Source organism: Ursus arctos, unplaced genomic scaffold, assembly GCF_023065955.2.
Source record: "Ursus arctos isolate Adak ecotype North America unplaced genomic scaffold, UrsArc2.0 scaffold_11, whole genome shotgun sequence".
Taxonomy (NCBI): Eukaryota; Metazoa; Chordata; class Mammalia; order Carnivora; family Ursidae; genus Ursus; species Ursus arctos.
In genome coordinates this window covers 5,162,241-5,184,496 of record NW_026622775.1, presented here as the reverse complement: position 1 = coordinate 5,184,496, position 22,256 = coordinate 5,162,241, and the positions used below count along the sequence as shown (strand labels likewise).

The window sequence follows — 22,256 nt, the reverse complement described above, 5'->3', positions numbered from 1 at the left end:
ATTCAAGATGGTAATCTTAACAGTCACATATAGAATAGTCAATATGTCATGAAAATTTTCTTGCTATGAATGTACAGGAAAAAAATGCCTACTTTAACTGAGAAAGACAAATTAAGATTATACCTAGTCAATACTTGTATGTATTTTAAAAGTGACATTGGTTTTTTTAGAATACAAACAGAATGAGTACTTGCTAATATCCAGAAAGTAATAAAAACGAATGGATTCAAATACTACTAAATTTGAGTAGTAAACTCTATTATGTCCTATATTGGAAGTAACACCAACCCTCCGCACACACAAAAAACCACCAAATATTGTCAAGCAAAATATTTTTAATTAGTAGGCTGATCATAAATAAATCCACATAAAAGATTTAACAGAATTACAAAGAGTTTTGTATTTCTTTTGTGGACTCAATTCATAATACGCATTAGTCAACCTCATTCTCTGTGACAAAAGGAGTTGTCGTCCAACAATGCAGCACAGTTTAAGCAATTCATATTTTGTAGTTACATTTTTACATTTTCTTTACAAATGTAACATTTATGTACATTATATATATATTTTTCTATAGTTCATGTACTGAAATGCTATTGTTTTTACAGGGAAAATATTGAATTCATGAGTACAAATCCTTCCTTGTTAAAAAGTAATTCCTATAAACAAGTAACACGGTACCACTGCCTTTTGGCATCTTTTGTCAGAGTTCAAGTCCAGAAATGTTATGTTAATTATCAGAAAGAGGAAGTGATCTAATCTGACATTATGACATATCAATCCACAGAGCTACCTCAACGTGCCGGCTCGTAACGACGGAGTGCCGAACCGCTGCGCTCCTGGAAATGTGTAGAAACCAATTCAAAACAGACTCGGTGAGACAGCATCATCATTACCATTAATTCAGGCTGAAGAAAATCTGTCAAGTTCTTGCTTCCCCTTTACCTTTTGCCAAAGCCCCAGGGTGCTATGCTATGCGTGGTGTCTTGTAACAGCAAATGCCTTCATTTCAAATATGCTATGTGCTTCTCTGACAGACTATGCTTTACCTAGGCTATGGATTATTTTCTTCTTATTCAGTTTTATTCCACTTCACTTACAAATCTGCTGCTGAATGTGAAGCAAAAATTCATAGTAAGAGAATGCGGCTTCTGTTCGGTCTTCAATCAAATGTTGAAAAAATTCCGTTTTGGCTGGACTCTCATCTCTGAAAAAGTGAAAAAAGGGTATTTATCTAAAGATGCACATTACTATAAAGAATAATTATTCATTAAAAAATTACTAATACATGGGGGCTTTAGGAAAATGGAACACAGGGGATATTAATCAATTAACAGCATTCTCCTACTAGAATACATTTGCATAATATTTAAAGTTTGCCCTGAAGACAAGGAATTTCACACAGACGGCGCAGGATAAGACAATTTCATAATTAAGTTACAGTACTCACTTTACCACGTGAAGAACTGGGCTTAATGGTCTGTTGTCTCTAAGCCAAGTTATAAAGGATCTCGCTCTTTCTGATGAAAGTGTATCTAGCTCTGGAAGATATGTCTGGTAAAAGTAATATAATTAAGAAATTACTTCCTTTCTCAGAGACTGTAGCAATATTAGAACTAAATCATGACTCATTCCCACTACCACCAACCAACTGCCCGCACTCTATTCCCAGCCCTAAAGCAGCAACCAAACGGGTGAAATTTAAATTGTTCACAAATCTGTTTATATTTTCCTGGATAAGTTAAAACATGTTTTATTCATTCATCATTCATCCATTCATTTTTAGAGAGAGAGAGTGTGTGTGCATGTGCAAGCAGGGAAAAGGGGAGCAAGGAAGGGGAGAGGGAGAGAGAAAATCTTAAGCAGGCTCCATACCCTGTGTGGAGCCCAAGGCAGGGTGCAATCTCACAACTCTGGAATCATGACCTGAGCCGAGACCAAAAGTCAGACTGAGCCACCCAGGTACCCCCAACACATGTTTAATGGTAAGTATGTCACTGATATTTTACCTGCATTTATTTTTTCTGAGTAAGTCAATAAAACATACATAATGATTAGTACGTCACTGGTATTGTATTGTACTTTTAAGTTTCATCTAAAGGAAACATGCAAATGAAAGGAGCTATCACTAACTTCTAAATTTGCTCAACAGTTACAGATTCCATCCTCTTCTAATAATAGCCGTTCTCAGAGAATTGCGTGTTTCCTTTAGTCCCTAAAATTTAAGGACAAGGGACATCCAGATAGCCCACAAGACGCATGAAAAAATGTTCATCATCACTTACCATCAGGGAAATGCAAATCAGAACTACAGTGAGATATAAAAATACAAAAAAAAAAAAAAAAAAACCCAAAAAAACCCCAAACCCTACAATTGTCACCTCACACATGTCAGAATGGCTGAAATCAACAACACAAGAATCAACAGGTGTTGGCGAGGATGCAGAGAAAAGGGAACCCTCTTGCACTGTTGGTGGGAATGCAAACTGGTGCAGCCACTCTGGAAGACAGTATGGAGGTTCCTCAAAAAGTTAAAATAGAGCTACCCTACGACTCAGCAACTACACTACTAGGTATTTACCCAAAGGATACAAAAACACTAATTCAAAGGGATACAAGCATCCCTGTTTATAGCAGCGTTATCTATAACAGCCAAGATATATGGAAGCAGCCCAAGTGTCCATTGATTGAGGAATGGTTAAAGGAGTGATATTTATATTTTCTTATATATATGCCACACACACACACACACACACACACACACACACGCACATTGAAATATTACTCAGCCATAAAAAAAGAATGAAATCTTGTCATTTCCAACATGGATGGAGCTGTAGATATAATGCTAAGCAAAATAATCAGAGAAAAGACAAATACCACATGATTTCACTCTTATGTGGAATTTAAGAAACAAAACAAAGGGGAAAAAAAACAGAGGGAGAGAGAGAGAGAAACAAGAAACAGACTTAACTCTAGAGAACAAACTGGTGGTTAGCAGAGGGGAAGGGGTGAGGGCTCGGGTTAAACAGGTGATGGGGATTAAGGAGGGCACTGTGATGAGCACCAGGTGCTGTGTGGAAGGGCCGAATCACGATACTGTACAGCTGAAACTAATATAACACTACGTTAACTAACTGGAATCAAAATAAAAACTTAAAATTTAAGGGTGATAGAAATGCTCTGAAACTAAGATACTGGTGACTGTTGTACCACACTGCGAATATAGTAAAAACTAATGAGTTGTGTACACTTTATGATAATTAAAATGGTGAACTGTGTGTGAATTTTATCTCACTAAAAATTTTAAACAAACAAACATATAAAAACTTAAAACTGTAAAAGCCACTGACCATTTTCTGTGGTATTGATGCAAAATTAGGATACCCAAGTACATCCTCTATGAAGTTATTGTCACAGCTTTTTCCAATCCAAATGTAAAAAACCTAAAATGAAAGAAACAACAAAATATTAAAACTCCCTAATCTGAAACCTATGATAGCTAATTTTCTCAAAATTATCAAGCATAAAAGAGGTAAAGTATATGATCTCAATTAAGTAGGGCAACATCAAAGTAAAAGGAAACCTGTAATTGGTACATTTGGAATCTATATCGAGGAATTTAGAGTGGTTCACATCTTCTTAGCATAAATTTCAAGAATTCCCATTAAATACATTTTACCATCTTCCTTACCTTTCTCCCCTAAGAAGGTAGTGCTTTAGCCAGGATAACTGACTCACTGTAGTTCCTATCCCCGTTTTCAATTACTGTCTGTGTACTTTAACTAATGGGCTCTCCCTCATCCACCCTTTTCCTGCTCAAAAGGTATTATTTATGAAGTCATCTTGACCATTCTGATACCCCTCACCACCACTCTGCCCAGCGACTTCTCGTAAACTCCTAATCATTAAAGGCATTTCAGACAGACGACAGAAGTTGAAACTATCTGATAGACTCCTGAGGTCCCTTTGAATTTTATGATTCTAGATGGCAAAATCCTCCAGAACTCCTCTCTTTACTTTTCTATCAAGTATACATAATCCATGACAATAAATAATCCATGATGATAAAAGGATATCCAACTAGAAAGTCTAAAATAAATTGACCTCTTGTGCCAGGTACCAATTTATTGTCTCTCTGTTCCTAATTTCACCTTTCACTGCCTGATCTATGGTAATAAAGCTGGACCCTGTACGTGTGTCTCCTTTTGCGAACTGGAACAGTGGTACACTTTATCAGGAGAGGGTGCTTACAGAGCCACAGTCCATAAGGAAAGCACCTTCTCTTGTCAGTTTTTCTGCAGACAGTTTTTGAAGAGGTGGCTGAGGTACAACCCTGTCATTAACGTGTATTGCACCCTGAAAAAAGAAAAGAGATGGAATGAGCTTATGTAACTATCATCACAGTCTGGAACATAATGGCTACTAGCTCTTTATGAAATACTGAAAAATGACACTTGAGAATTTTGTAAGATGCAAAAAATTACTGGTAATACATTACCACCTTGACTGTAGAATCCCAACACTCAAATGTATTCAAATTACAAAGATAGAAACATGATGGAGTGCCTGGGGGGCTCAGTTGGTTAAGCGTCTGACTCTTGGTTTCGGCTCAAGTGGGGATCTCAGGGTCATGAGACTGGACCCTGTGCTGGGTTGTGCATCGGGCTCGCGCTAAGCGCTGAGTCTGTTTGAGATTCTCTCCCTCTCCCTCTGACCCTCCCCCCGGTTGTGCATGCTCTCTCTCTCTCAAATAAATAAATAAAATCTTTAAAAAACCAAGACAATAACATAAATACGTAAAATGATCTGTCCACTTCCTTCTCTTCTGGGATCTGGATATGTTAAAAGCATGATTATTAAATCTGCTTCAAAGCAAGCTATTTTTTTTTTTTACATTTCTCTAGTAACAAAATACAGAAGACTCCAAAAAGTAGTTTTAACTCAAGGAAGAAAAGACACTACATATTTGCATATTAAAAATAACTGTTAGACACCAGATCTGGTTTATAATATAATCAAAACTGCACTTGGATCAGAAAGAACATACCTCAACATAATGAAGGCCGTATATGAAAAACCCACAGCTAACATCATACTTAATGGTGAAAAACTGAGAGCTTGTCCCCTAAGATGAGGAACAAGACAAGGATGTCCACTCTTACCACTTTTATTCAACATAATACTAAAAGTCCTACCCACAGCAATCAGATGGCAACAACAAAAATAAAAGGCACCCAAATCGGTAAGGAAGAAGTAAAATCTTCACTACTTACAGATGACACGATACTCTATACAGAAAACCCTGAAGACTCGACCAAAAAATTCTAGATGTGATAAATGAGTCCAGTAAGGTTGCAGGACACAAAATCAACAGACAGAAACCCATTGCATTTCTACAACACTAATAATGAAGTAGCAGAAAGAGAAATTAAGAAAACAACCCCATTTACAATTGCACCCAAAATAATAAAATACCTAGGAATAATCTTAACCAAGGATGTAAAAGACCTGTACTCTGAAAACTCTGTAACACCCTAATGAGAGAAACTGAAGATGACACAAACAAATGGAAAGATATTCTTTGTTCAGATTGGGAGAACAAATGTTGTTAAAATGTTAATACTACCCAATGCAATTTGCAGGTCTGGTATAATCCCTATCAAAATAGCAACGGTATTTTTCAGAGAAATAAAACAAATAATCCTAAAATGTGTATGGAACCACAAAAGACCCCAACTAGCTAAAGCAATCTTGAAAAAAGAACAAAACTGGAGGTATCGCAATCCCAGATTTCAAGATACAGTACAAAGCAATAGTAATCAAAACAGTATGGTACTGGCACAAAACCAGACACATAGATCAGTGGAATGAAAAGAGAGCCCACAAATAAACTCATGATTATTTGGCCAATTTAATCTTTGACAAAGGAGACAAGAATATGTAATGGAAAAGGAAAGGCTCCTCAACAAAAGTTGTTGAGAAAACTGGACAGCAACATGCAAAAGAATGAAACTGGATCACTTTCATACAATGTACACAAAATTAAACTCAGAATGGATTAAGAACCTAAATATGTTATCTGAAACTGTAAAAATCCTAGAAGAGCGCACAGGCAGTAATTTCTCTAACATTGGCCATAGCAACATTTTTCTAGAAGGTCTCTTAAGGTGAGGGAAAGGAAAGCAAAAATAAATCATTGGGGGGCGCCTGGGTGGCACAGCGGTTAAGCGTCTGCCTTTGGCTCAGGGCGTGATCCCGGCGTTATGGGATCGAGCCCCACATCAGGCTCCTCCTCTGGGAGCCTGCTTCTTCCTCTCCCACTCCCCCTGCTTGTGTTCCCTCTCTCGCTGGCTGTCTCTATCTCTGTCGAATAAATAAATAAAATCTTTAAAAAAAAAAAAGAAAGTTCATGGTGGCTTTATAAAAAAAAAAATAAATAAATCATTGGGACATCATCAAAATAAAAAGCTTCTGCAGAGCAAAGGAAACCATCAAAAAACAAAAAGACAACCTACTGAATGGGAGAAGACATTTGCAAATGATATATCCAATACGGTTTAATATCCAAAATATATAAAAAACTTACACAATTCAACTACAAAACCCCCAAATAATCCAATTAAAAAATGGGCAGAGGACATGAACAGACATTTCTCCAAAGACATCCAGCTGGCCAACTGACACATGAAAAGATGCTCAACATCACTCATCATCAGGGAAACGCAAATCAAAACTACAATGAGATACCACCTCACACCTGTCAGAATGGCTAAAATAAGCACAAGAAACAACAAATGTTGGCAAGAATGTGGAGAAAAAAGGAACCCTCATGCACTACTGGTGGGAATGCAAACTGGTGCAGCCATTGTGGAAAACCACACGGAGGTTCCTTAAAAAATTAAAAACTGAATTACCATATGACCCATTAATTCCACTACTGTGTATTTACCCAAAGAATACAAAAACACTAATTCAAAAAGATATATGCACACCTACATCTACTGGAGCGTTATTTACAAGAGCCAAAGTATGGAAGCAATGCAAGTGTCCATCAACAGATGAATGGATAAAGAAAAAGTGGTATATATAAACCATGGAATACTACTCAGCCATAAAAAAGGAATGAAATCTTGCCACACCATGGATGATGTAAATGGTATAATGCTAAGTGAAATAAGTCAGCCAGAGAAGACAAACACCATATGATTTCACTCATATGTGGAATTTAAGAAACAAAACAAATGAACACACACACACAGAAGAGAGAAACCAAAAAATCAGACTCTTAACTATAGAGAACAAATTGGTAGTTTCCAGAGGGGATGTGGGTAGGGGGTGGGTAAAGGGGATCAAGAGTACATTCATCATGATGAGCACTGAGTAATGTACAGAATTACTGAGGCACTATATTGTACACCTGAAACTAATATGCAACACTATACATTAATTATACTGGAATTAAAAACAAAAAAGGACACCTGGGTGGTTCAGTCTTGTTAAGCTTTTGCCTTTGGCTCAGGTCATGATCCCGGAGTCCCAGGATCAAGCCCCAGGTCAGGCTCCCTGCTCAGCAAGGGAGTCAGCTTCGCCCTCTGCCCCTCCCCCAACTTGTACGAGCTCACTCTCTCTCTCTTTCAAATAAACAAACAAAATCTTAAAAAAATAAAAATTATACTCTGATCACATTAGGAATAGTCAATATCTACAAAATATAAATGGAAATGTCTATTCTACAATTTAGCTTTGTAATAAATATTATAATCAAACCACAAGGTGGTATTTTTGAAAACTCCAAAACCACACATAGTATCTAACATTATTGAACCAAATTCACAGCCAGTGCCCTTATCTAATGTATTATTACTATCACAGGGAAAAAGCAGATGTAAAAAATTGTTACTAATACATTAGCACCTTTGCTGTAGAATCAAGACACTCAATCTATGTAAATTAAAAAATTTCAAATACACTGAAAAAATTATACCTCATCTGTCAATCTGTCTATCCTGTATAAGTTGGGATGAATCATTTTCATCAGATGAACAAGTGGCTGACACTTTATCTGACACATGGCATATACACGATCATCCAGGCGTGTGCTTGTACCGGTTCTAAATGCTTTCTACAAGAAAAAAAATACATATTTTTCCAAAAAAACATAAATATAGATCACTATCAAAACAAATATATATACCATCACAGTCATGGAAAAAGCATGGCCTTCGAAACAGATGTGGATTAAATTCTCAGCTCTGACATTCAATAGGTAGATACGTGAGCTAGCTATTTAGCGTCTCAAAGCTGTATTCTCATCCTAAGAAAAACAGAGAAAAAATACCTCTCTAAGCTGCGGTAAGGATTAGATAAGATGGTGCATGTACAACAACTATTACAGTGCCTGAGCCTTGGAAAGGTGTTCGATGGACAGTAAATTCTTTCCTTGGAGTCTCCTTCCAGAAGCACATACATACTAAGAGTGCGCTGTAAGCACAGCATTGTCCAGGCTGCTCCTACATACTAACGACTGAGAGCATATGGTTTCACAAGAGTCATCATGTGTTTTTATATACTTTAATCTTCTGCTGATCTATTGTTTCTCAAAACTTTTCCAAAGCTAAGCTGCAAAATTATCTAGTTAAATATTAAAAAACCCAGAAAACTGGCTTTCATTTCTTCATCTATGTATTGAGAATGTATGAAACGTATATGATACATATATGAAATAGTGTAGCTAGAGAGCTACCTGCTTGAGAAGGGCCAAAACATAGAGAGGAAAGAGCTTGAGGGAGTTGGGTGCTACGAGCGCAGAGTGCTGTAAATTTGAGACCGTTGAGCCATATGCAGACAGCGAATCCACCACAGCGTTCACTAAGGCGTCTCTTGCATCTGACAGGCTGGACGAGATGGACCGATCAACAGCTATAAAGCAACCAAAATGAAAATGCATTTAACCACTAGATTCCAATGAATGCTATAAGGGGTTAAAATTTACATGCATTACTTAAGCAACCAACAAAAATTCTGTTTTTAGGATAGAAAAATACATTTCATTTGCCCCTTCATTTTACAAGTGTCTGCTCATTATATAATTTTTGTGAAGTAAATCTGCGTAATGCTCACAATCAGAACAGATCTAGATTGTTTTGGCTCTTTCTGCTTTAGTCTCTTTATATCTGAAAACACTTAATTGCTATTGATATTAGAGAATGTATATCAACCATTTGTATCTGAGAAAGCTCTAGGGATGGTGCTGTTATTCCAACAGAAGTCACATATATAAAGTATCATTTTTTTTCTGCGTAAACAATGTAAATTCTGCAATCTGAGTATCCCTTGTGATCCTCTGAAATCTTCTGTCAAAGCATTCCCAGGTCAACAAAAAAGAGAGAGCAATTGAACATAGGTTCTCATACAGACACTGAAGAGCCAGATAATAGTGTGAAACTTATTTTCTTCTAAGTACATATTTTATTAAACTAGAGAGGGCCTACAGATGTGCCCAAGTATTAAAAATAAAATTATACTGAAAAACAATCAGTTATAATATATTGAATTTAAAATATAGAGATAAAAATAATTAAAAATTGGGATGCTTTCATAAATGCTATTATAATTTTTCCCCAAATGAATAATAATGACTATTTTTCTCTAAGACTACATGAAAAATAAGGTTCACTTCACACCCAAAAGGAAAATTCACTGAAAACAAAATACTCAGTGTTACACTGATTCCCCAAAAGATTTTTCTTTTAACTTATATACAATAAAATTTACATTTTTGGGTATAACTGTATGGTGATTATATGTCAAACACACAGCCATATAATCGCAACCACAAACAAATTACACGACAGTTTCATTACCCCAAAAATATCCACTGATGTAGCCTCTTTGTGGTAAAATTTTCTATCTTTAACCCTGATAATCAATGATCTGTTTGTTCTTCATCCCTATAATTTTCCCTTTTCGAGAATGTCATATGAATGTATGTATGTAGTCTTCTTGAAGCCTAGCTCCTTTCAGTTAGCATAATGCCTGTGACAGTCATCCATGGCTACTGACATATCAACAATTCATTTCTTTTTATTACTGAGTTGTATTTCTATGGTATGGATATACCATAGTTTGTTCATCCAGTTACCAGTTGAAGGACATTTGGGCTGTTACCAGCTTTTAGTGATTATGAAGCCCCCAAAGATTTTTAAACTAACGAATTAATAATGAATAAATTATAAGTACAGTCCAATTCACCGTGCCGTAAATGAAAATGCACTAAGTAAAGGATTTCTAGGGTAAAAAAAAAAATGCCCAGGTTCCAGTTTTTAGGATAGAAAAATACATTTCACCTGTTCCTTCACATTTTTACTCACCCATGTTGGCCAGAAGGCAGATGGCAGCCTGTACGTCCACTCCTGCATAGACGTCCGCTAGCGAACTTACTACCGGCAAACAGAGCGTGTGCACTCTAATTCTCCGCTCACCTACATGAAATGATGAAGGAAGGTCATTGCAAAAACACACTGGGCCAAGAGAGAAATAAAGCAAACAGGTCAAAACATTATTCAAATTACTGTTTTGATTGGATCAAATCATCCACAGGATTCTGAAATGTAAAAACAAAGTTTTACAAGTAACATGCTTTAAAGAGAATCAAAACACTCCCCAAATCTGTAGACTATGAATATATACTGTATTTTGTAAATAGCTGAACATTAGGTTCTGGTTTTTATTTTAGTATCATTTTAAATTAGATGTAACACAGTAAAATGTTAGAAAACCTGACTGCTAAATAACTAACGTGGGCCTTATGTGCTACATAGAATTTTTTATCTTATGGGGCAAAAAATAATGCTAAGGATGACATAGCAGGATTTAGCATGAGTTTACCAGACACATGTGATCCTGAGAATACATGACTTCCAGGAGTCAAAAAAGATATTAAAGATTCAAAAATGAGTTTAAAGAAAACCCAAAAACAGAACATGTATTTGATTAACTAATGCAAATTCCATTTATCTCCCACTGTATGTTCGTTCATTCTTTCTCCCCATTTCCCCAGCATGTAAAAGGAGGGGAAAACTACTGCTGATTGTATTTCATATCTGTTAACATTACCTTTGCTTGATGTATATAATAGGGCTGTCTGAAAGCACACTAAGGAAGTATCCGTCAAATTTTCTTCGATTGACAGTTGTACTGCAAATCCAGCATCAGGATTGATGTTGGCAAGGGATAACAAATCAGTGGAACGGACAAAGAAGTTTCCGTGAAAAGTGTGCATTGAAAGACCTAGGGAAGAGAAAACTTGCTATAAAAGAAGAAGTAACAGAGGTATCTTTACCTCAGGCTAAAGCGACTTTTATTTTTTATTTTATTTTATTTTTTTAAAGATTTTATTTATTTATTCGACAGAGATAGAGACAGCCAGCGAGAGAGGGAACACAAGCAGGGGGAGTGGGAGAGGAAGAAGCAGGCTCCTAGCGGAGGAGCCTGATGTGGGGCTCGATCCCATAACTCCGGGATCACGCCCTGAGCCGGAGGCAGACGCTTAACCGCTGTGCCACCCAGGCGCCCCTAAAGCTACTTTTAAAAGTAAAACCGGTCTCTGATTTTGAATCAAAAGGATAACTGGGGAGTAGGACTGGGGCGTTAGCAGAGGTTCTACCAGTTCAAAAAAAACAATGCAGGTTATATAAAAGGGAGAGCAGACATTTAACTTGTATTGATAACTGGTCTTATACTTTCTCATATGTGAAGTCAGACGAAGATCTAATATACAAAATGAAACAAGTAACGGTTACAGTACAACTCATTTAAGAATTAAAATTAGAGAGATTTCCTCCAGCAAACGTTCACGTAAAACTTGAGGCAAACTGAAGACTAATTGAATGATGAGGAAGGCAAAGAGCACTCATCAATTTTCATTTACAACCTTCCCTACTCCTCTAATTCTCCTTCTAAAATCACGTCCAATACGGCTTTCTCGTAAGTTCTTCCTAATAAAGCAAACATTACTTTTGTTCATTTATTCAAATTACTTAAGAAACTGGGCAATGATTACTCAGTAACTACACATATTTAAAACAGCTTACAGCTAACTGGACCAGCAGAAAGTCCTTCATGAGGAAGGATCAGTACAGGCAATCATGGATATTAATTTTGACAAAAGGATATAATATAAAACACAACTTTTATAATTTCATACCTTTCGTACACCTTATTCTCATAACCGCTTCAAATCCAATTTTTCTTGTGAGATACCGTTTTAGGTCTTTTTGTAACTTTTCTGCTTGTGAAGGGTTGTGAGTATAGTGGAAAGACGGATAATAATAGATGCACCCTGCGGAGTACTTGGACACGCAAGCTTCAGAGAGAAAGAGAACAAGTATTAGCTACAGAAACAAGAAATCCTGTAATAATATCCAGTAATATCTTACTTGCCCAACAAGAGAAGAGATTCTATGTCATGAAAAAAATCTGTCATAACGAGAAAACCTAAGCTGTCAAAATAAGGATAATACGTAAGTCTGAGAAAACACAAATATTTGTAAAATATGTGATAAGGTTTATTATTAAGCAAAATGGTAAAGGAATTAGATTTTAAAAACAAATAGTAATAGCATTTTAGATATGTCAAGTGCTTTACAGTTTATGGGTAATTTTCATAGATATTATCTAATTCACATGCTTTTACCCCCAAATATTGAGAACTCTTAATAAAGAGTTTCGATTTGACTATATGCTAAAAATGTTTATGTAAACAGATGAACATGATGATATCTCCTTACCTAGAGAAGCAAGATCAGAATACTGTGAACTTAAAAGGAACAGATCCACTGCAGTCTGCTGCCCTGAGCAATCTAAAGCCAGTTTCTTATAAAAATCAGTTGCAGGCCCAAGATGTTGTACAACCTAAGTCAACAGGTCATAAAGTAAGAGCCAGAAACCTTGCACTATGCACACATTTCTACATCTCTCTCACAATAATGAAGAGGATATCCTTTGTCCTCCTATCACACTAAGGAAGTTTTTTAAATGTCTAGGTAGTTGGCAAAGATCCTTTAAGAATAATAATTGCTAACATTTATAAAGCACTTAAAAAGCACTGTCGAGATGTTTTATATAAATTTAAGATACCTACATTTTACAGAGAAGGAAACTGAGGCAAAAACTAGATTAAGTAACAACCAATTACATAGTTATTGAGTGGTGGATGCTGGAATTTAAACCTGCCAAGTCTGGCTCCAGAGTGAGTGCTGTTAACTATTAATATAAACTGTTCGTAACAACGTGGAAGAGTCATAGATTAAAGAAGGCTTTTTCTACTGGTATAAGGACACTTGAGCTGAAAAGGTGGCACCGGTGAGAGTTAAAAATGCAAGAGCCAGGCTCCAAGTTCTTTAAGCTACATTGCAAAACGAAATGTTTCAATCCTCTTAATCATAGTGTACGATTACTATATTAGAGTTTACTCAGATATGAAGAAATACGTAAACCAGCACAGGCATTTAAGCTTTTGAGTCCCAGGCAGGTAAAGAATATTTCTAAAGTTAAATGAGAAAAATAAAATAAAACTGCACTGAAGACTTCACTAACACGTAACTACCTCCCTATGTTCAAAACCTCTCCATTCTACAATGGACTGCAACGGATCAATGAACTGGATGCTAGCTGTACCTGATGAGTTTAAAAAATACGCTGGCCCCAATTTATTTTAAAATTAGATTTTTTTCTGAAAAGTAACTTAAAAATGCTGTTGCTATAGAAAGTGAAATACGGCACTATTTTTCTCGAGCAAATTGGTGAAGAATAAAAAGAGCTGTAATACTGAATGATGGCTAGAAGATTTGAGAGTTTTAAGAGTACCGTTGATTAAAAAAAAAACCAAGTAAAACACATCAATAACTTAAATAAAGCTTATACTCTGTGACCCAATAATTTTAAGAATTTTTCCTAAGGAAAAACTGAATGTGGCTAAATATTTATGGCACTATTAAAACTATTTAATTCATACTCATAATTAGTTGTAATAATATTTCCTTGAGGTCAGACAAAACTTATACACAGCACAAAAATGATTCTAGTTCATTTATTATTTGAAATAAGGGATTAAAATACTCTGACAAAATCTTCATATAAAACCCAAGTAATATTCAGCCTCATAGTCTTTTTTTAATAGTGGAAATACTGGAGACAACTATTTAGTAGCTAGGAGGCAACTAATTAAATTGAGTACTTTCATATTTACTAAAAATATTTAATTTTTTTTATTTTTCAAAGTTGATTTATTTATTTTTTAGTAATCTCTACCCTCAGAGTGGGGCTTGAGCTCACGAGATTGAGTTGCATGCTCTTCCAACTGAGCCAGCCAGATACCTCTAAAAAATATTTTTTAAAGATAATTTTCAGGGACCTCAGAAAATGCTCACAATATACTCTTTCAATGAAAAAAAAAAAGCCAGTTAAAAAATATCCTATATATGTATGATGCCCAATTATGCTTATTTGTATGTGTTTATATAACTAAACACTATTTTCTTTTTTTTTTTTAAGTAATCTCTACACCCAATGTGGGGCTCAAATTCAAGACCTCGAGATTAAGAGTCTCACACTCTACCAACCAAGCCAGCCACGTGCCCATAAACGCTATTACCTTGAGAGTAAAGACTACTGATGGTTTAATTTAGTAGACAATGATTTGTATTACCTTGGTAATTAAAATGTTTATGAGTACGAGCATGTTAAATTATAATACCTCAGATGTAGTAAGTTTTACCACTTGTACAACAGAAAAGAGCACTGCAGCCAGAAAACCAAGTCACACCTTTACCATTAGTTATTTAACCTTTGGCAAGTTTAATCTGTTTTCCTCATCTGTAAAATGGAAGGACTACAGTAAATATTTTCTAAATTTCTATGACTTGCAAACCAAGAAATAAAACAACACAAAATGATAATTTGATTAAACCTACTCAGCAGAGCTTTTACTATTAATGAAGTAGAAAAGTAGAAGAATTAAGAAATAATCACAGTCTGTGGAGGTACAAACACCATCTTAAATATGACAGAGAAACCAAATATATAATACCTTTGTGCTTGATCTCTGATTAGGATCTTCTCTGGACTGCAGAAGTCCTGCACCCAAGGAAGGTAACTGTGTCTGAAATACAGACACACGGCCACCTGTTGGAGACATCAATTTAAAGGCAGCCTGAAGAGCAGGACCAAGCGCACTGTGTGTTTCTCTTGTATTGGTGAACATACTTGGTAATGCATTCAATAAGTCTTTTATAAGCTGGGAAAACAAAGATTAAAAGTTGAATTACTGAGAGGACAAGGCAATTTTCTTTTCTTTTTTTTTTTTTTAAAGATTTCATCCATTCATTCGACAGGACAGAGACAGCCAGCGAGAGAGGGAACACAAGCAGAGGGAGTGGGAGAGGAAGAAGCAGGCTCACAGCGGAGGAGCCCGATGTGGGGCTCGATCCCACAACGCCGGGATCACGCCCTGAGCCGAAGGCAGACGCCCAACCGCTGTACCACCCAGGTAGGTGCCCCACAAGGCAATTTTCTTCTTTAAAACATACTGGAGTATAATATATACCACTCTATCCTGGGGGACCATAAACTGAGTGGTCAATAGATATGCTACCTACATTGTCTATACGGTACTTATATACCAAGTAAACAAATGTTAAGGATTTTAGTAAACAGCTGAAATAATGGAAATGTTTTCATACTTTAAGGAAAAAAATCTATCTCACCTCTTTACTTTCATATAGATTCACAAGTAAGCTATCCGGTGTAGGTAGAAAAACATCTAAAGGGAAAACATATTTTAATCAAGAGATATATCAAGTCAAAAGAATATCATCAATTTAAAAATCTTAGTTTTTATCAGGCCATATATATAATGGGTACCACAATACTGCTTTATCAAATATAAATACACACACACACACACTCTGCATACACCTTACACGTGTGTATGCACACATGTGTAAGTACACAAACAAGCACAGAAAACTTAGAATGAAGTGTTTTCCAGGAAACTTTTTTCCCCCCAGGAAACTATTTTGAAATAAATATCAAAGTACACCAAATTATCCTTACAGCATTTTGACAGGATGTACTGTCAAAAAAAGTACCGTCAATTCCAAAATCTATAGTTAGAAAGACTTATTCACTGCTTACCATCTATATCAGACACAATCAACATCTGAGGCTGTGATAATCCTTCTTGTAAATTATAGAAATGAATAGTGCTATCAAAGGTCATAAATCCTATTCTTGTTCGTGAATCTCCAGGAAGCCTAAGTATAAAAATAACAATTTTAAATTCAAAGTTTTCAGTTGCATATTTTATTTAAAAAAATAATGAAATAGTAAACTAAATCTAAGAATAACTACACGGGCTTTTTCATAGAGGACAGAAAGTTATTCCTCCCTAAACCAACATACATCAGAAAAGACCAAGGAAAACATCCCATTTTCAGATGAAGCCAACATGTTTAGAGTTAATATTTCAGAAAACTGAACCACGTTCAAATAATAAACCAAAACTAAAAATGAAATGATTGAATAATCAAAGATTTCTTGGGTGCCTGGGTAGCTCAGTCAGTTAGGCGTCTGACTCTTGATTTTGGCTCAGGTCAATGATCTTAGGGTTATGAGATCAAGCCCTGAGTTGGGCTCCACTCTGGGTATGTGGAGCCTGCTTGGGATCTTCTCTCTCTCTCCCTCTGCCCCTCAATCCCTGCTCCCCTCATGCACGCACTCTCTCTCAAAACAAAAAAACCCCAAAGATTTCTTGCTAACTTTCCTCTACAACACCCTCCTTTAACTAAAAATTTACTCATATTTTCAATTCTAATATTACAAAAATAATGTATCTAGTTTAAACAGTTTAAGGGCAGAATGACAAGTACTTTCCAAGAAAAGACAATGTAATATAAATCAGATTTTAATGGAGCAATTTTAAATAAAAACCACATTTAAGAACATCAAGACATTTTATCATCAACCTTTCAGAAGTTTTCTGCTGGAACTCAGTATTCAAAAGTAAATGCCTTGGCAAAAAGAACAAACTATCATCTCATTGCTTGTTGGGTTCTCCTTATTGATAAAGTGGATGCCTCATCTTACAAAGTATGTTTCTATATACCACCAACAAACTGCTGTTGTATAATTTTATATATAATAGTTATATTATTTTAGCAATGTTTTAAAAATATTTTTGAATATTGTAGGATGCCATAATAGTGTGCATCAAAACAAGCAGTCTTATTACTATTATGCACGACTGATCAGGCTAGTCAGATGGTCTGCAAACAAGGCCAAAAAGCAGTTCAGAGACCAGAATGCACCAAGTTATGCAGGTGTTCAGCTTACCAATACTGGTCAAGATTTATGATCTTTCTACAGACAATTCTTTGCTCCTTTGTAACTGCTAAGGTCAATGAGTGTTAGCGTCATCTGTTACCAGTTAGAATGGAGACTACTTATCTACTCTTCTTCAAGCCCAAAATTCAGCTGGAATTGCTCCACATCAGATTCCTCCTCCTCAACGTTGTAGAATAGCCCTTTCCAAAAACGTTACCTTTTTACTTTCCCAATGCTTCTATTTTCTGCTTAATTAAATATATATACATGTTTTAAATGATTTTCCAGGGGTGCCTGGGTGGCTCAGTCGTTAAGCGTCTGCCTTCGGCTCAGGGCGTGATCCCGGCGTTATGGGATCAAGCCCCACATCAGGCTCCTCCGCTATGAGCCTGCTTCTTCCTCTCCCACTCCCCCTGCTTGTGTTCCCTCTCTCGCTGGCTGTCTCTCTCCGTCAAATAAATAAATAAAATCTTTAAAATTTTCCATTTCCGATTTTATCCTTTTGGTTTTGCATAGTTTATTTAACTCACAAATAGTTAGTCAGTGGTCTGGCTCCTATTTCTAGGGTTATGTACCCTCATACATTTTCAGCAAGCTGACTCTTCAGTTTTAAAACTATTTCTTTGCAGAGAGCCGTCCATTGCCATTCACTGTTAAAGCTCTGACTAAAACAAGGCAAATGCTTCAATCAAGGATAAACATATGAGAACTCCAAGTTACTAACAGAAACTAAAAGCAAATCATGTAATACCTCCGGATATTTTTACCTCAATGTTATCCACTTACCACAGGCCCAGATCAGTGATATGCAGACTACTGTGGTAAGAGTTAGCACTTAATAGAGGAAGGACTCTCGAGCTCAAATGGAAGATGGGAGAGAACCTTTTGGAATCACCAAGAGTACTTCTGACATAACCGGCCGCACTTCTCTACACATGTCAAGAACCAATGCAGCTGTGAACCACTCTTACTAATAACCTTAAGTCATATCTCTGTGGCTGTTGGGAGTAAAAAACAGAAATGTACTACTTGGTTTTCCAGAGATTTGGAAGGCTCGTTTTTAAAGCTAGTTGAGGGTCTCCTTCATGACGAATACAAGGCAGGAATTAGAGCCAAGTATAAGCAATCTATCCTATACCCTGTTTCCACTTTCACAATACAGCTCGTTATCAATGTGCCAAATCGAAGAGTTCAGTTTCTGGCTTCCTGAAATCTTCAGCACAAAATCAATTCCTTCTTTCCCTTTATCTGGCTCATTTTCTCACCAGGACATTTAAAACTAATATGAAAAACTCCTTGCTCACATAAATTTCAGCTCTTATCCAGGTCCTCGATACCCTGGCCAGTGCTCAGATCTGCTAAGTCAGAGGAACAGCTGGAAGAAATCTAAATTCCTCAGCAAGTATTAAACATTTACAATTCTATGATTCAGATACCAAGTCATAAATTGTAGTAATCGAAGCAGCAGGACCCTTAGTCTGACATGGGCAAGAAGTACTCTTGCAGTGAGAGAGAATTGAAGTCAAACTGTAAATAAAAACTAACCCCATAAGTTGCTAATAAACATTTCACATTTATATATATTTGTACACACACATTATGAGTAAAAAGACTTCTTACTTGTCTAGATTTTCTAACAATGACTGGCACAAAATTGTCAAATATCCGGCTTCCACTGCATTATGAGATACATCTAAAACAAACAAGTAAACTGCAGGCTGAGGAGGACGAAGCTGAAAGGAATGAAAATAATGTAATTTATTTAGTAGGCACAATTTCTTCTTTTTATAACACTATTACTACTGGGTATTTACTGAGTAAATGACACACAAAAAGTACACAAATAGGATTGACATTTTATAAGATCTTACGTGCTAATGAAAATGACATTCCTTTAACATTTTTCTTAGGAAGTTGGTTATAGATTAAGCATAATAAGGCAGTTGTTAGGTGCCCCCAGGTGGCTCAGCTGGTTAAGCGTCCAACTCTTGATTTCGGCTCAGGTCATGATCTCTGGGTTGTGAGATCCAGCCCCGCGTCAGGCTCTGCGCTGCGCAGGGAGCCTGCTTAAGATTCTCTCTCTTCCTCTCCCTCTGCCCTTTGTACCCCCCACCCCCTGCTCTCTCTCTCAAAAAAAGGAGCTGTTACACAGTAATGGTTAAATAGATGGGCTAAATGTTTTCCTGATCGACTGCTGACTGAGGTATCTTTCAAGAAAAAAAATCAGCTTATTTTTTAATATGAACATCTATATCCCTTTCGTACTCCAGAAAAACATTGTTTTTTTACATTTCTTTTTTAAAATCTTACTCCAGAAAAACATTGTTTTTTATATTTATTTTTTAAAATCTGACAACTAGTTCTTGGGTTACCTGGTGGTGGCTAAATCCCAAGGGTTAAGTGCCAAGTAAAGGAAGTCCTTGTGATGGTACCCTAAGTATGTTAAGTCATTATCTGCTAGAGATGTATACTGAATACTGTATATTTATAGGTTAAATGATATGATGCTGGGATCAGCATTTAATAAACTCCAGGGTGGGTGAGGGGAGGGGGCACTAGGGTGGACTGGGGAATAGATGAAATATATTTAGAAAAATGCTGACAACTGTTGAAGCTTGGTGATAGGTAAGTAATAGTTCACGATACTATTATCTCTTTTTTGAAGTATGCTTGAAAATCAATGTCATAGAAATATGAAAGGATACATAATTTTTTTTTCTTAATATGCCAAACAAGGATCACATGGGTCATACGGCAAAAATTAAAGATTAACTTCTTGCTTCACCACTTCAACTAGATTAAGGTCCTCAGGAGTCAGAACAGAGTTGGGAATGTAAGTAGTAAAGAAGGTAAAACGCTGAGAGTGAAAGTGCCCAAGAGAAAAAGTTTACTACAGTTCTTATGGAAACGGACAAGGAAATAGTAGTTACGCGGGCAGATGCTAAAGTGGACACAGAGGACCATAAAAATTACAAAAACAAAGAAAGAAATGGACCAAACAGGAATTTAATACACATTAGCTGTCTCTGTTCACCTTTCCCCACTAGCAACACCTTCCGTTTTTGTAGACAACAAAGATTAGTAGTAAGGGTACTGAAGAAATGTAAGTTATTATAAATACATTTAAAATGAGTAGAAACAGTACACATGACGAGCAGAACTTAAGCCAAGAATTTGTTTTTATCAATGGAAAAAAGAAGAATGAGATCTTATAGTATAATTAAAGAAAAGGTAGAATCTGGTGATGAATCAGTAAGACGGCAATTATCTTTAAGAGCTTGAAAACTGCAGTTTTTGGCAAAAACAAGAGTTTTTCTGTTTGAAGATCTTAAATATTACATGGCAAAAGAATATTACATTCATTTCATGTCAGCAATCAAATTAAAATGGCAACAAACTGTAAACAGTGCTTATCATAAAACACTACTACTGTTTCTTAGTGACATAACTGCATTCTTCTAGGACATCAAGTAACCTTTACAAAGAGTTTTCTATCTGTGAAGTATAAACTTTCAGCATTATTTAAAAAAAATTCACACTGGGACAATTCAGAATTTCTCAAGAATTCACCTAACAGCAAATTATAAATGACCAATACAGTTATATCCCATGACTAATTTTTACATTGAGTAATTACCATGTAATCTGAAGAAGCAATGAACTCCACAGTTGAATTCTGAACTTCTGGTCGTTTATGAGGCTCTCCATAAGATCGAGTGAGGGGATTATACATAAATTCTTCAGGAACTAGGTAAGAATTAGAAATCGAGTACAAATTTAGTAACACAATTTGTAACTAAACAAGACATATGCATACCAAGAAATAAATACCTTTATCATCAATATTTATGTAAGGTTTACAATGGTTCTGTGAACATCTAACGATAAAAAATGCTCTTTGAAAAATATATCAAGATTAAAAAAAACCCTTATATTGTGAAATCAGGTGAGGAAACCAGGACACAGGCAACCTTGCTTCTTAGGCTTATGTCCTATTTATTATATCATATGACATGGAAAAAAAATCAGACAGAAACACAAATTTGAAAGCAATTATACTAAGAGGACCTAAGAGATAACTAAAGGGGACAACAGACAGACATGGCACAATTGTCTACATGACCTTCACTACTTGTTTTGTGAATAGTTTTTTACTTTGCCCTTACTGTCACTCTCCTCATTATCAATCATCCCCAGGCAAGATGAAGTGTCCCTAGCCTATATTCTCTCCATTAAAAGTGGCACGGAAGTTTTTAAAGCAATGAAGAGAGAGACCAGATAATGACAAAAAATGTCAAAATGTTTAATATTAAACACACTTATTTTAAGAATCTGAAACTCACCGTCATTCACTCTATAGCACAAATTGCATTTCCATCTACGTTGATCGATGAAGGACACAAAAGGGTTGATATACGTTCGACAAGATCGGCACCTCACAATGGTGTTTGATGTTATCACTGGTAATTGCTAGGAAGTAAAATAAAGACGCTGTAGCAGAAAAAGCACCTCAGGGAAAGAACGGAACGCAGACTGCTCTGCTCCACAGACAGAACAGAAACCAGAACCGTATTTTGAAATTGAAGCATTTCCATAAAATCCAGTGACGTGCTGAGCAACACAAGCAGCTGTCAAGTTTTCTCCCTCTTTGTCACAAACCGTAAGATAACACCAAAACGAAGTCAAACCAAATGCAATCGAAGTTGCTGGCTGGTAAGAAAAGCGTGGTTGGCCACGAAAATAATGTCACCCGGAGCTCATCAGCTAGACTCCAGAAACCCCAGTGAGAAAGAAACACATACCACAGAGAGCTGTCCCTGTGTTTGCTGCCTGACAGCACCGGCACCGAGCGCACGGCACCGCGCACTGCC

The 22,256-nt window shown here is 36.2% G+C and overlaps 1 protein-coding gene across 7 annotated transcripts in view; it reads right to left on the bottom strand.

Annotated features, from left to right (window-relative positions):
* Nucleotides 1–317: 317 nt before the first annotated feature.
* The window catches only part of SEC24B (SEC24 homolog B, COPII coat complex component), an 84,748-nt gene continuing 62,809 nt past the window's right edge, over nucleotides 318–22,256 (bottom strand). For all 7 annotated transcript variants that reach the window (XM_026499171.4, XM_057310002.1, XM_057310001.1 and 4 more), the window contains 16 exons: nucleotides 21,729–21,855; nucleotides 21,023–21,132; nucleotides 19,006–19,118; nucleotides 16,198–16,316; nucleotides 15,768–15,823; nucleotides 15,092–15,298; nucleotides 12,792–12,915; nucleotides 12,209–12,367; nucleotides 11,119–11,292; nucleotides 10,374–10,484; nucleotides 8,747–8,922; nucleotides 7,988–8,125; nucleotides 4,255–4,359; nucleotides 3,354–3,446; nucleotides 1,451–1,554; nucleotides 318–1,207 (listed from right to left, as the gene is read on the bottom strand). In XM_026499171.4, the coding sequence (XP_026354956.2) occupies nucleotides 1,093–1,207; nucleotides 1,451–1,554; nucleotides 3,354–3,446; nucleotides 4,255–4,359; nucleotides 7,988–8,125; nucleotides 8,747–8,922; nucleotides 10,374–10,484; nucleotides 11,119–11,292; nucleotides 12,209–12,367; nucleotides 12,792–12,915; nucleotides 15,092–15,298; nucleotides 15,768–15,823; nucleotides 16,198–16,316; nucleotides 19,006–19,118; nucleotides 21,023–21,132; nucleotides 21,729–21,855 (2,031 nt within the window). In that variant the 3' untranslated portion in view covers nucleotides 318–1,092. The remainder of the gene's footprint in view (nucleotides 1,208–1,450; nucleotides 1,555–3,353; nucleotides 3,447–4,254; nucleotides 4,360–7,987; nucleotides 8,126–8,746; nucleotides 8,923–10,373; nucleotides 10,485–11,118; nucleotides 11,293–12,208; nucleotides 12,368–12,791; nucleotides 12,916–15,091; nucleotides 15,299–15,767; nucleotides 15,824–16,197; nucleotides 16,317–19,005; nucleotides 19,119–21,022; nucleotides 21,133–21,728; nucleotides 21,856–22,256) is intronic.